Source organism: Peromyscus eremicus, chromosome 1, assembly GCF_949786415.1.
Source record: "Peromyscus eremicus chromosome 1, PerEre_H2_v1, whole genome shotgun sequence".
Taxonomy (NCBI): Eukaryota; Metazoa; Chordata; class Mammalia; order Rodentia; family Cricetidae; genus Peromyscus; species Peromyscus eremicus.
This window is the reverse complement of record NC_081416.1, coordinates 17775023-17789997: the sequence shown is the minus strand read 5'-3', so window position 1 is coordinate 17789997 and position 14975 is coordinate 17775023. Positions and strand designations below refer to the sequence as shown.

The 14975-nt window shown below is 49.4% G+C and overlaps 1 protein-coding gene across 1 annotated transcript in view; it reads right to left on the bottom strand.

Moving 5' to 3' along the window:
* Positions 1 to 273: 273 nt before the first annotated feature.
* The window catches only part of Sec31b (SEC31 homolog B, COPII coat complex component), a 29746-nt gene continuing 15044 nt past the window's right edge, over positions 274 to 14975 (bottom strand). The window contains exons 11-26 of the mRNA XM_059257561.1: positions 12756 to 12986; positions 11030 to 11104; positions 10689 to 10787; positions 10324 to 10423; positions 9604 to 9782; positions 9232 to 9358; positions 8562 to 8707; positions 7720 to 7893; positions 7081 to 7242; positions 4782 to 4956; positions 3492 to 3806; positions 3208 to 3266; positions 2835 to 2993; positions 2460 to 2576; positions 1994 to 2065; positions 274 to 1808 (exon numbers count right to left, since the gene is read on the bottom strand). Coding sequence (XP_059113544.1) covers positions 1629 to 1808; positions 1994 to 2065; positions 2460 to 2576; positions 2835 to 2993; positions 3208 to 3266; positions 3492 to 3806; positions 4782 to 4956; positions 7081 to 7242; positions 7720 to 7893; positions 8562 to 8707; positions 9232 to 9358; positions 9604 to 9782; positions 10324 to 10423; positions 10689 to 10787; positions 11030 to 11104; positions 12756 to 12986 — 2370 coding nt within the window. The 3' untranslated portion in view covers positions 274 to 1628. The remainder of the gene's footprint in view (positions 1809 to 1993; positions 2066 to 2459; positions 2577 to 2834; positions 2994 to 3207; positions 3267 to 3491; positions 3807 to 4781; positions 4957 to 7080; positions 7243 to 7719; positions 7894 to 8561; positions 8708 to 9231; positions 9359 to 9603; positions 9783 to 10323; positions 10424 to 10688; positions 10788 to 11029; positions 11105 to 12755; positions 12987 to 14975) is intronic.

Here is a 14975-nt window from a genome sequence, read left to right as displayed (position 1 = left end):
TTCCAAAGGACATGGATTCAATTCCTAGCACCCACTAGGTGCCTCTTCTGGCCTTTGTAGGCACTAAGTACTAAACATAGTACACAATCATACATGCAGGCTAACCACTCATACACATATTTTTATAAGTTCTTTTCCTCAATGTTTTATTCTTATCTCTCCCCAGACCTCTCTCCTGCCTTCCTATATAGTAGAGGAAGCAAGACCTCTCCGTTCTTGAAAGGGAAGCGTCAGCAAAGTAGGATCCAGAGAAGACAAGGATTGGGAAACAACTTTGGAAAGCAAGTCACTTTATTGCACTGTTTAAGAGGTCAGCATGGAGATATGGCCAGAGAAAGCAGTTCAGAGACATAAGGCAGCTGAGGGGAAGAAGGGCCCTGGATCCATGAGAAGCCAGGCTCTGATTCCAGAATCGGGCTTCAAAATCGCAGACTGGATAGTGTAAGGCCTAGGGCCAGGCTCAAGCCTGGGCAGTGTCAAAGGTCATTCTCTACAGCAGCTTTCTCAACCTTCCTAATGCTGGGACCCTTTAACACAGTTCCTCAGTGTGACCCCCAACCACAAAATTATGTCATTGCTACTTTATAACTGTAATTTTGCTACTGTTATGGATTGTAATATAAATATCTGTGTTTTCCCATGTCTTAGGAGAACCTTGTGAAGGGGTCGTTTGACCCCCAAAGGGGTCGTGACCCAAAGATTGAGAACTGCTGCTCTACAGGCTTCTACCTCATAGTCTAAACAAAAGGCACTTCACTCTTCCACTGGCCACCTAATACAGCCCGCCCTGAGTAATGCTAACACACGAGATACAGCCCGCCCTGAGTAATGCTAACACATGAGAAACAGCCCATCCTGAGTAATGCTAACACACAAGATACAGCCCATCCTGACTGAGTAATGCTAATACATGAGATACAGTCCGCCCTGAGTAATGCTAATACATGAGATACAGCCCATCCTGAGTAATGCAAACACAAGATATACAGCCCATTCTGAGTAACGCAAACATAAGATACAGCCCACCCTGAGTAATGCTAGTACATGAGAAGTTTCATTTTTTTAAAGGACCAGTTTCCTCTCTTCATTTTGCTCAACACCCACACCCAGTCCTCATGTCCATGACTTGTTGAAAAAGTGACCATCAACCAACTCCCTGGGGCTACAATAAATATTGACCTTAAAATATGAAGACAGAGGCAGGGGACAGGACAGTTGGACTCCAACTCCAGAAGAGAGAGAACAAGACCCACAAGATGAGTCATGGCAGAGGCAGACTGAACCAGTGACAGACTGTTTACCCTCTCTGAACCATCTGAACAGAATACCCCTGTGGGAGACATTCTGGTGCCGACCCTGTTGGACTGCTAGATTAGGGAAAGGAAGACCTGACTCTGTGCTCTACCTCCCAGGCTGAGAGCACCCTAAGAAAGCCCAGGTGGGCAGGCATAAAGGGGGAGGAAACAGGCACTCAGCTGGTGTGCAACCAAGCCCCCAGCATGGCCTAGCTGGCAGGCAGCAAGGGGAAAATACTGGGAGAAATGAACACGATGATTGAAAACCTCCCCCTCTGCACCCGGAGGTAAGCAGCAGCAGAAATGGCCTCCAGGTGGAAGAGGGCGCCTGTCTTAGCCCTGCAGCTTGTGTGCAATGGTGAGGACAGCCTTCAGGACAGGCATGAAGCTGGACACCTCGCTGAAGCTGCTGCAGCCCGCCACCTGGGCATGCACCGCAAGGCCCTGCTCAAAGCTGCCTGCATCCACACATCGGGCAACTTCGTGGAGCCCAGCCAGGACGTGGGGTGAGAGCTGTGGAGGGAATGACCCTTAGATTAGGTGAGCCCAGCCCAGCCCAGCCCGGACTCTGACAGCAGGGAAAGGCTAAGAGGACAGGGAGATGGCTCTGAGACTCTGGGAGGAAGGGACACTGGGCCTCTCTGACTGTGGCTGGCAGTGGAGAGGCACCAGGCAGAAGTAGTCAGTCAGGTACTCACCGCCCCCTCACAAAGTTTTTCATATAGATGTTCTAGACGTTGGGCCGCCTCCTCCAGCTTCCTTTTTGTTTTCTGCAGGGAGGAAAACGGATTCTGACCCCACCCTTAAGGCTCACACTATACAGCACTACAAACATTCCTGAGATATGCCATTTCCTTCATTTCACAAAGTAGAGGCCCAAAGACGGCAAGAGACTGGCCCAGGGACACAGCTAGCGAGTGAAGGGCGGCTTCCTTCCGCCAACGCCCCCTTTGCTAACGGCCTTGCCGCTGCGAATCCCCATGCTCTTTGGTCCTGCTATTGAGAAGTGGGACCTAGACTCCAGGCCCTCCCCACTTCATTTGGACATCAAGGAAGTGCAGACACAGTCAATATGTCCGGGACAGTAAGGGAGCCGGTGTCCATCCGAGGCACTAGCAGCCTACCGAGGATGTGAGGGGGAACCGGGGGAAGGGTCAGACCTACTAGGTCAGTGGCAGACAGAGAACAGCGCTGGAGAAGTGCCTCGAAGCTGTCCTTCAAGCGCTGATGCTCTGGGGGCAGCTCCTTCTTTCCCGTCTTCTCAGGAGGCAGCGGCTGCAGCTGTTAATGAGGAGCAGTGAGGAAGAACTGAAGGCTGTCCGTCCGTCCGTCCCCACGGCCTCCCTAAGGCTCAGTCACCTGTGACTCGAGGTCACGCTTCCCATCAAGGCCGAGCTGAGCGCCACCCTCCCCTCCTCTGCAGGAAGGACATCCTCAGCTCAGGCTCAAGGATTACTTCTACCTTGAGCAAGGAATCCAGTTTCTATGATCTTACTTTTCTTGCCCACACAGGGCTGGAAAGCCTCCCAGGGGACTCACTGTTCTGGTCACCTGCAGGCTGCCTTCTCTTGGGGCTCCGGGAGGAGACCAGCTCACACTGGAGACTTGGGGCTGTGGCAGCAGGGTCTGTCCTGGCTCAGGGCCAAGGCTCATAAGCGGCGCTGTAATCGGTGCTGGGGGTATAAATGGCTCTGGCAGCTGAGGAGATACAGAAAAGCATATGAGTGAATGGTGAGACATTACAGGCTGTGACTTTGAACAAGAAACAGGGTGGTGAGTAGGGAACTGGGAAACAGAAAGATGTGTGCAGGAGGAAGAGAGGGAGCTGCTGACAGGTAGAGACTAACTCAGAGAAGGGCTGAATTCTTAAAGAACTGAAGAGTGGATCACCGGGCAGGGAAAGGTGCAGGACCTTTCTCCTCGGGACCTTTTCCCAACTGGCTGGAGCAGCTTGCCAGGCATCCTGGGGTCCTAAAGAACAAAAAAATGGGGATTCTAAGGACATGGTCAAGGACCTTGGAAACGTTTAAAAGCTGGAAAAATTATTTTAGTTAGAGTTGGCCATACTTCCCTCTGTAGATCAGTCATACTCCTAGCTGACAAAGGGTCTTGGCAGAAAAAGACTCCCAAAGTAGTGGTGGGAATGGGGGAGTGAGGCAATGACCCCCAAGAAGAAGCCATGGAAAGAAGACTGACCTGGATGAGGAGTCCAGATGCCAGTGCTTGGGAGGGTCCTGGAGCATGGAGCCCCTGGCCCTCCAGGAGGGCCAGCCACAGGAAAAGTGACAGGAGAGCCTGAGGGCAGGGAGCTCAGAGGGTTGGGACCTGGTGGTCCCATAGGAGCCAGAGGGAGCTGTCTAGGTGTCTGAGGCAGCGGGGGACAGCCAGGCTGCATGGCGTCTGGGGATGCCATGGGTGGACGGGGACCAGAAAGAGGCCATGTTCCAGAGAAGTCAACCGGGTTTGCAGCTCTAGTGCTCTGTTCCCCCAACAGCTGCGGCTGAGGAAAAGCTGAAGCAGAAGAGAAACGGGTAATTTATCATTAACTTCATCTGGGGAGAGACTCAGAGGACATCATGCAGGAACAAATCAGCAACACAAAAATAAAAGAGGGAATGTGGTGTCACACCTGCAGTGACACCTGGGAGGCTGAGACAAGATCTTTGGAGACCAAGAGTTTGAAATCAAGCAAGAATCAATCCTCCCCCCCAAAAAACACTTGTAAACCCACACCTGATAATAACAAGGAACGATTAGCACATGCAGAGAGAAATCTACAATTTTCCAAGTACTTTTTAACTGTTGTCCTTATTTGACCCTCAAAATAATAGTAGTGAATTGAAATGACTGACATAGTTACTTCGGTATACTGTCAAAATTACAGAGAGAGAGAGAGAGAGAGAGAGAGAGAGAGAGACAGAGACAGAGAGACAGAGGGGGAGAGATGGAGAGAGACAGAGACAGAGGGGGAGGGAGGAAAGGAGAGACATAGACAAAGAGAGACAGAGGGAGAGACAGAGACAGAGAGAGAGAGACAGAGGGGGAAGGAGGAAGGGAGAGAGAGACAGAGACAAAGAGAGACAGAGGGAGAGACAGAGACAAAGAGAGACAGAGGGAGAGACAGAGGGAGAGACAAGGAGAGACAGAGAGAGAGACAGAATATAAGGGGGGATTCAGTAAAAGACACTATTAGGAATTCAGACTTCAATCTCAAAGCAATTTTCCCAAAAAAGAATTGCAAAAAGTTATTAAAAAGACAAAACAAGCTAGGTATACCCCTGTAGTTCCAGCACTTGGGGGTAGAGGCAGGAAGGTTAGTTTAAGGTCATCCTTGGCTACACAGCAAGTTCAAGGCTAGCCTGGGCTACAGGAGACCCCAAACAAAACAATGTTCTCTCTAGGCATCGTCAGCATGTACTGGGGAGGCAGTATGTCTGTCTCTCCTGAGACCTCTGTACTCCACCAGAAGAGACTTCCCTTACTCACCAGGCCTTACTCCAGGGCCCAAATGCAGAGGCAGGGTTGCCTGCGGCCCAGGTACCCTGTAGTCACCTGTAGACTGTGTCTGTGAGCCCTGAGAAGGGCTGGGATGGGAGGGTGTGGAGGGCATCACTAATGATGGCTGAGCTGTGGCCCTTGACCTTGCAGATGGAGCTGGGACCTGTGAAGAGAGAAAAAGGTCAGGGAGCTGGTGTGGTGTGGCCAGTTCTTCCGACACCAGGTCAAGCCTAAGTTCTTCAGTACAGATGCCAGATTCTCGGCCTTCTACTTGCCATCTGTTCCTCCTTTATTTAACCCAATCCCAAGACCACAACCCACTGACGTTTTAGTGGTTCCTCCCAAGGCCGTTGTTCCTTCCACTTTCGCTGTGTTTGCACACCTGCCCCGAGCCTGAGACAGACCTAAAGTACCCTTCCCTCGTCTAAATACCGCGATCTAGAGCAGCCACTCAAGACCGCTGAGATGGCCTGTTACACACGGTGGAGGGAGAGAACTGGTTCCCACAGTTTGTCCTCTGACTTCTGCATATGTACTGTGGCACACATGCACCTCCACATATGTACACACGCGCGCGTGCGTGCGCACACACACATACACACACTAATACATTTAAAAAAATCTCTTTTTTCAGGGGCCAGGTGGTGGTGGTACACCTCTTTAATCCCAGCACTTGGAGGCAGAGGCAAGCAGATCTCTCTGAGTTTGAGGCCAGCCTGGTCTACAGAGCAAGTTCTAGGACAGCCAGGGCTACACAGAGCAACCCTGCCTCAAAAACAAAACAAAACAAAACAAAACCAACAACAACAACAACAAAAAGAAATCTCTTTTTCAAGTTCAGTATTGTGGTGCAGGCCTAGTACTCAGTAGGAAGAAGCTGGTGGATCTCTGTGAGTTTAAGACCAGTCTGGTCTACATAGTGAGTTCTAGATCCACAACATGGTAAGATCCTGTCACACAAAGAAAGAAAGAGAGAGAGAGAGACAGAGAGAGACAGAGACAGAGACAGAGAGAGAGAGACAGAGAGAGGGAAGGAGGGAGGGAAGGAGGGAGGGAAGGAGGGAGGGAGGGAGGAAGGAAGGAAGGAAGGAAGGAAGGAAGGAAGGAAGGAAGGAAGAAGGAAGCCTGCCCTCTTGAAGGGGCTGACGGCTGGTGAGACGGCACAGTGGTTGAGAGTACTCTCTTAGCCCACTCTTAAACACACATCAGGCAGCTCACAGTCACCTGTAACTCCTAGGAAATCTGACACCCTCTTCGGGCCTCTGTGAGCGTCCACATACATGTCACTCACACACAGACACATATATGTGTGAATAAAGATAGAAAAAAAAAACCTTTTAAAGAAATGTAATACAATTTTTTAATCATACTCATTCTAGAATATTCCTCGAGCTGTACTCCCCAGCACACACACACACACACACACACACACACACACACACGAAATTTCTTTTTCTTCTATATAATCCCATAGCACTCTGCCATACTGCAATCATAGCTATTCTGAATTCTACTACACTGTTTTAATACATCTGTGGTGGTTTGAAAGAAAATGGCCCCCAAAGGCATTATTAGGAGGTATGGCCTTGTTGGAGGAAGTGTGTCACTACGGGGGTGGGCTTTGAGGTCTCCTTTGCTCAAGCTATACTCAGTGTGGTACACAGTTCACTTCCTGTTGCCTGTGGACTCAGGTGTAGAACTCTCAGCTCCTTCTCCAGCACCATGTCTGCCTGCATGCTGCCATGTCCCACCACAGTGATAATGAACTGAACCTCTGGAACTGTAAGCCTCCACAATGAAATGTTTTCCTTTTTAAGAGTTGCCGTGATCATAGTGTCTCTTCACAGCAATAGAAACCCTAACTAAGACAAACTTATCTTTCCACTAGATGAACTACTTGAGGGCAAAGATTATATTTGTGTCCCTTATGTTTTAAGATTCTAGTGTTTTTCAATAAACAGTTATTAAAAAATAACTGAATCTAGTATGGCTCTATGAAGCTAGGAATTTCTATCTGGTTTTTTTTTTTTGGGGGGGGGGTTCGAGACAGAGTTTCTCTGTGTAGCTTTGCGCCTTTCCTGGAACTCACTTGGTAGTCCAGGCTGGCCTCGAACTCACAGAGATCCGCCTGGCTCTGCCTTCCGAGTGCTGGGATTAAAGGCGTGCACCACCACCGCCCGGCTCTATCTGGTTTTGTTCACTAAAATATTCCAGGTATCTACAACCGTGGCTGGTCCATAAATGCGTTTGAATGGATGAATAAATGAATGAACGGACAAGCTCTCACCTGGTCAGAAGGCTGGGATCCCATTCCGTAGGATAACTTCTCTTTGGGGTGGAGGGCAGTTCCTACAGCAACCCGGGGAAAAGGAAAAGGGGGAGCCTGTTGGCCCAAGACGGCAGAACCTTGGGCGTGAAAAAGCCGATCTCTCAGCTGCTGAACTGCTGGCTAAAGTTGTAATATGGAAGAGCTGTTAGGAAACTAGAACAGGCAAACATCTTACAAACCTGGCCACATTCAACAAGCTTTGGATTACTCTCTATATTCTTCAGTAACCTGAAGAGACCCACAGTTCTCTAATCCCTGCCAAACACTTGCATGTGCCCCCCCCCCCCCCGGCTGTTCTCCCCGCCGGGAGTGCCCTACATGCCCTTCTCTTTGAAGGTCCAGTCCAACTGTTTTAAGCACTGGAAAGGCTTCCTTCACTTCTCCAGAAAAAACAGCCTCTTCCCTGACGTGCTTAGTGCAACCCTCTGTTACGACACTGGAAATTACTGATACGGTCTCTCCCAACAGACTGGGAGCTGCCTAAGGGATCTTATTTCTCCCAGGCACTACAGCATTAGCATAGTGCCTAAAACATGGATATGCCCAGTGTCAGATCAAGGAATAAGATGATGTGGCCTTTATCATGGCCACCCTCACCTGGATGCAGTCACTGGGTAGGAAGCTCATGGCAATGGCCAGGCTGCCCTGGGCTGCCAGGAGATTGGCGTACTGGGTGAGCCTGTAGACGGTGGCAGGACCTGGGCTCATCTTGTCAGAACCCTGCAGTAGTTCCAAGCTCCTGCTAAGGACCATCACCTTCTCCATCAGGTCCTGTAGGGACAAGGATGAAGATGATCAACCTCTTCCAAGCATATCTTCTGTGTCCAGGTGGCTCACCCAGGAACACCATACCATGGAAAGGAGGGCACCTGGACACACCATGGTGAAGGCAACAGACAGTCCAGAGACATGATGGAGGAGGCCTCGCTCCTAGGCTGTAAAGACTGGGATCAATGGGCTGCATCCAGGCCTTGGGTTCTTATGCATCTCTGTCTCCTCTCGGTACTTTCTGTCCCTTCCTGCTAGTATATGTCATCAACCAGACTCTGCTGTACCTAACGTTTCACGAGACCCGGTCTCCTCACACGTCTGTGACTTCACCTTCTCTGCTTGCCCACAGAGCACCTGATAGAGTTTAGATCCCTAGCATGTTTCACAGAAACTATTAGTCAAATATGAAATTGACTTGTATGATGAATCCTTGGATGGGAAAATTTTATGAAAGCTCATACCCAAGCTCGCATCCTGAGGGAATAAGGTGATTATTTCATCCTTGGGAGAAGGCATCAGACACTGAGGGCTCTCTGCTCTTCCCTAACACTAGGCTCTAGTTTACTTCTCTCTTATCTGCATGTGACTCACTTCTCTTACCTGCATATCCCGACCACTACTCTCTCCTAACCGCCCCGAGTGGCCAGAGCTCTGCAGGGAAGAGGTACCTGCAGAGCCACGGGGCACGAGGCTTGCTGGCATTTTGCCCAGCTTTCCACCAGCCGCTCCACACTTCCTGAGCACACATAGCAGAGTCTGGCTTCAGAAGTGAGTGCCCTGCCTCCCTCCTGCTCCATTCGAGTTCCCAGCATGTCTGTGGAGAGATGCAGATTTGATTGACAGCACAACTTCCCTGTGCTGCTCTTCCTTCACACTAAGTGGACTAGTGTGAGCTCTGACACAAGAGTGTACAACGGCTCCATGGTGAAGAGCACACACTGCTCTTCTGGAGGTGAAGGTTCAATTTCCAGAGCCCACACAGCAGCTCACAGCTCTCCACTTCCAGGGAATCTGTCTACTTCTGCCTTCCCCGGGGACCAGGCATTCACATGGCACATTCACTCATATACATGCAAGCAAAATACTCATACACATAATAAAAGATAAAAAAGAACTCTTTTAAAGAAAAGCTAACTCAGACTAACCTTGCTCTCTAGAGAAAGGCAAAGAACTTGCCACAAGATGTGACAAGAGGAATAAGAGAACATGTGCGACGCCTCCAGGAAACGAGCCGCTACCGTCCCTGCCTCCTGGCTGAGCCCTGCCTCCCAGAGTCCAGGCTGACTCTTTGTGTCCTCCTTGTATAAGTCTGTTGACTTGTGCTGGAGTCATACCTACCACAGAGCTCAGGGAACTTCTCTGGCCCTGAATATGTCAGCAGCAAAGCCAGTGCCTCTCTCCAGTTCTTCAGGCTACAGGCACATACTACGTCTTTCCAATTCTTCTTTACAACACAGGCTAGAAGCTGTACTGGGCAGAAAGGGAAAGAGACCCTCAGCCTTCCATCCAGCACAGTCAGTCGGTGTCACACACAGGGAGGTTCCAATAAAGCCACTCATGTCAGAACACTCAACAGGGCTAGCCATGAAGTAGAGGTCCTTAGAGTAGGGACACAGGCGGGTTCCGAACACCAGTCCCAAGGCGTGGGCCTCCACTTGTCCAGACCCAGGTAATCCCCCCTCCCTTCTTCTCCTGCGTGATGGGCAGTACCGAAGAGATTTTGGTTCTCCTCTTGGCCAAGTAATGTTCTTGTGTCCACTTCAGCAGCTCTGCACCCCCAGCCTGAGCCAGGATGATGGCATCAGCAAAGCGCTCTTCCTTCATACACAGCTCCACAGCAGGCCGCAGCTCCCCAAGCAGCAGGGCCTGGCTCAGGAGTCCATCAGTGTCTGCACACAGGGGCACCCCCACCCCATCAGCCAGCCCTCATACGTTCACTTCTGTCCCTAAGACACACATCACTTTCTCCCTTTGGTTCCAACTTTTCAAAGAAGGCTGAGGATGTGAAGGCTTCCTCCAGGGTGTGCTTGGAGGCCTGTCTGCAAACTCTGTCTCTAATTCAGCCTGCCTGGTTCCACAAAACTCCCACGTTTCATTTCTGGGCAACAAAATGCAGTGTCCCGGGGTGCCGTGGTCCAACTGTAACTTTCTAAAATAGGACTCAAAGAGAGAGGGCCTTGTGTGCAGGATCTCGGGCATGATGTGTGCTTGCTCAGCATGGGCAAGGTCACAGTCCTTTTAACCAGAAGATGAAGGGATAGAAAAAGGACTGTAGTAGAGGCCATCCATAGGCAGCACCCATTTTAGACTCTGACTAGAGAGAGCACTAAAAGGCCCACCCACAGTTGAGATTTTAGGTGGGAGGCATGAGACAATAGGGACTCTTAAAACCAAAAACTCTGGGTCACCTGCTTCCCCGGGGCCAGGTACCTTCTGTGGTGGGGATCTCCCATGGAGTCATGTTCTGAGGAACCAGCTCATCAAAGAAGGCCGAGGATGCAGAGGCTTCCTCGGTGGTGTGTTTGGAGGCCTGTCCACAGAAGGGCAGATGTGACTGCGTAGGAACCAAAACCAGAAAAGAGAGCACATGCACTGAAACAAAGCTCTACTGTTTGGGCCCAAGCTCACAAAATGAAAGAATGCGCAGGTGGCTTTGGGAAGTGCCCTGTGGACTCCGTGTCCCACTCTGGCTCCAAGAGAGCAGCAACTCCTCTAGAAGTCTACCGAGGACAGGTGAAGGGGCCAGTGGGGAGAACGTTCCCTAACAAGTCAGGTGGCCTGGCCTCCTACCATACCTGGTGGCAAAAGGGGTGTGGTCTCTCACTTTTGAGGTCAACTGCCTCAAGCCGAGGGCTTCCCCCTAGCTTCAAGTCATTCTTCAAGCATGTGTCCACCTGTGGGGAGAGCCTTATGAATACCACTCTTCCAGTGCAGGCTCCCCCAAGTCTTACGTCCCCGCCCCCATGCACCACACCTATACTCTCCAAGATCCTTCACCCACTTTTCTGGAGAAGTCCTAATTCCAGGGGATAAAATACACATCTGTGGTAAATTATGGCCAGGTGACCTGGGGCAGTTTCCTCCAGCAGGACTCTTGCTCTCCATGGCAAGCGTGTTTCAGACGTGAAAAGCTTACCTTCTTCAGGAGCTCCTCTTTGCTGAACCCTAACAGCCTGAGGAACTGCAGCCTAGAGTCATGCTCTAAGGTCACCTAAGGAACCGGAAAACGCAGAAACATTTCCGTTACGTGAATGTGAATGACCCTTCTCCTGTACCACAATGGACATCCATATGAGTGTACCCTCAAATACAGTTCCACATGCCATCAAAAGTACCCCCACAACAATGGTGCTCCCTCTTATCTTTTTTCCTCAGATCTGGTTTTTGCTGGGCTGTGGACAGTATTATCACAACCCTTTGCCACTTCTGCACGAGAACTGTCCCTTCCGTTGACTTCCTAACTCAGTTACCCTGGCAACCCGATGAGAGTAAAGCATCAGCTGTTTGGAGGCTGTTGTAACTGATTGGTTATTGCATGTGGCCTGAACTATGCAAACCATGTATCGGTTGACATGGATACCATGTCAGGGTTTTGTTTTTTTTTAATTTGTTTTTTTATTTTATTTATTTATTTTTTTATTTTAGCTTGATGGACTCTGGTTAATGGACACATCCCTCTGCGGACTCTGAACTGGCTGTTGGCCTTTCTGCCTGAGCAGTTCTAAGTCAGGACACCTTATACATCTGCCTGTGTCCACCTGGGTCATCTCCTTGTGTCTGAGCTGTGTGGGGAGCTAAGGAGAACTCTGAATTGATGCATGAAGTACTGGAAAGACTTTACCACAGGACAGTGCCACTGACACTACCCTGTGATAAGCTGTGCTCCTGGTCTCCAAACCCTCTGAGGAGACTGATGCCAGGTGGAACCCACAGTGGCCCTGAGAAGGCACTGTTGGACGATGCACAGGGACAAAGTCAGCTTCCCACTCAGAGTCCAGACACCAAGGGCCTCTGTTCTTCTACACTGAACAATGGATTCTGACTATAATCTTTCTGACAATCTCTGGCCTTCCTTCTCCTCCCATGCTTTTCCTTGGAAATGGCCCTCCACACCTATCTTCAGAAACCATCATGATGGACAGCTTTGAGTATCCCAGTTTACATTTATTTATTTATTTTATGTGTGTGCACATGTGTGTGAGTGTATGCACATGTGCTTTTGTATGTGTTTATATGTGAATGTGTCTGTGAATGTGTGTGTGTGTGTGTGTGTGTGTGTGTGTGTGTGTGTGTGTGTGTGAGAGAGAGAGAGAGAGAGAGAGAGAGAGAGAGAGAGAGAGAGAGAGAGAGAGAGAGCACTGTAGTTCCAAGCCTCATGCATGCTAGGCAGGTACTCTGCCACAAGCTAGTTCTCTGTCTGCCGACAAGCACACACTCCTCCATGTTAGAACTTGACAGAGTGAAGACTAGGACTACATCCCTGGTGCTGACGTGGAGTGGCCCAACAGGGACCTGCCCCGAGTTACATCAAACAAACCCCAAAACTCCTTACGTTCATGAATCCCTCCAGTGAATCTTTCCTTTGGCATGATACTATGAAAGCATTTGCCTTAACTGGTAAAATACCCAGGACACCAACAATAGCAGTAACCCCCGCCCTGTGCCATCTTTTCAAGTGGCCTTTGAGCCTTTAGAAAGGGTGAAGGTAAAGGATAAAGACCCTGTGTCCAGAGAACATAAAAACACCGAGTCAGGGATATGCTTCTTGAATGGGTCACAGTGTGCTTGCTACATCTCGTGGAGTTGCCAAGGGCTGAGGTCTGGATCTTTAGGGAAGAGCAGCCAGCCTTCAAGGCTCCTACCTCCAGGAACTGCCAGAGCATCTTTTCACATGGCAGTGAAGCTTGCTGAATCTTGCTCTGACAATAGTTCAGGAGATTTCCGGATCCCAAGGCCTCCTGCAGCACAGCCGACCGTGCCAGGATGTCTGATTCTGTGACCACTTGACTGAGGTAGACAGGGCGGGGGCAAGGCTGTGGCATCTGTTGGACAGGGATGCTGGGAAGGCCAAAGGTAACCAGCTTCCCCCCAAACTGGTGAGAAAATGTAAAAAAAAAAAGGAAAAGATTATACTTTCAAGCCGATAGCTAACACCAAGTTAAGATTTCAGAGAAGGCTATCTGTTGGACAAGGCTTGGATAACGTGGTGGTTTGAATGAGAATATCCCCCAATAACTCATATGTTTGAATGCTTGGTCATCAGGGAGTGGCACTACTTGGGAAGGATTGGAAGGTGTGGCCTTGTTGGAGGAAGTGTGTCACTGAGGGTGGGCTTTGAGGTTTCAAGGGTCCAAGCCAGGCCCAGTGGCTTTCTCTCTTCTTGCCGCCTACAGATCTGGATGTAGATCTCTCAGCTACCATGTCTGCCTGCATCCCACCATGCTCCCCCACCTTGATGATAATGAACTAAACCTCTGAAACTGTAAGCAAGCCCTCAATTAAATGCTTTCTTTTATAAGAGTTGCCCTGGTCGTGGTGTCTGTTCACAGCAATAGAACAGTGACCAAGACAGACGGGAAACAAACAGAAAGTTGCTAGGATGGAACAGGATCAGGAATTGAGTGCCAAATGGGCCCTCATTATAATAGCAATTATTATAATAGCAATCTTACTATCACAAGCTTCAAATGTCACCACATGGAACTCTCTCCCACTTCCCACTCCTAGTACCACCACTTCTCAGGCACCTAGTGCAAACACAGTGGTGCTCTCCCAGGCTATACACACCACCACAGCCAAGCGTACTGTTCAGTGCCTTGTTCAATGTCTCCGACGCAGATACTCTCCTTCCTACACCCTTTGCGAGCCCACCTCCAATCCTAGAAGTGTTTGCTAGCCTTTGTCTTTTTCCACTCTTCCAATCCAGGGCTTAGAGTCTGCCCTATTGCTCACACACCCCTGCTGCTACCCACGCTGTATGATGGTTTGACAGACCACAGGAGAACACTTACACTCCTCTGGCATGCACAAAACCCCCAAAAAGTCAGGGCCAAAAATGTCTGCCCAGCATCTTTCTTCTCGATCATTTATGTGACTGCTCCACATTGCCCACTTCTGGGTCGTTACCTACAACACCACTTCACCTGAGGCCTCCAGCCAGCCAAACCTGACACTTTACATCAAGCAGATGACACAAAACCAGAGGTTTAGAGACCCTTCCTCCAACCATTCTCCATCTTGGCCACACAGGGAAACTCCTGGAAAGCTCTCCAGTCACCAGGCCACACCCCAGACAAGGATACCAGGAGCTGGGAGAGGGTAGCATCAGCCGTTTTGAAACCCACAAGGTATTCCCGTGTTTTACCAAGATTGACACACCGCTCCACCCCCAACTAGTCATTATTTTCCTTCCTAAATCTCACTGGCTTAGTGAATTTTCCAGTCACAATTCTATCACTTACGAAACAAACTTCAGCGCATAACTTAGTGCTCGACAAAACCATTTAAATTATTATAATTTGCACACTATTGGACAATGTTACAGAACGCTGGGCAGGCACTGCTACTTCTGTCTTACAAATAAGTTGCTGAAGTCCCAGGGGTTAAATGACTCTTCGGAGTCATCTAACTAATTAGGAACAGAGCTATGACAAGAACTCTTGACCTGACTTCCCCTGCCATTTTTGTTGTTGATGGCGGTGGTATGAGTCATTTAAACCCAAGACCATGGGCATGCTAAGCAAGCGCTCTCCAGTGAGCTCCATCCCCAGTGCCCACTCCTCTTCTTTTATAAAGACATTCCTAAGTCATACCTTCATCGTAAAACTGCTGCCTCTAAACACAGTAATCTCCTCTTACACATCTTTTCCTTTTCTTTAGATCAAATCCAGTATCTAAAGCAGCGTGTTGGGTGCTTCAGAGCCTTCTTGCTACTCAAACTGTTGGTCCTCAAACTAGAAGCAAAGATACCATCTGGAGACTTGCTGGAAAATTGGAAATCTTGAGCCCTATATCAGATCCATTAAACTAGAACCTGAGTTTTAGTAAGATCTGCAAGTGACCTTTATTCACATTAGAGTTTA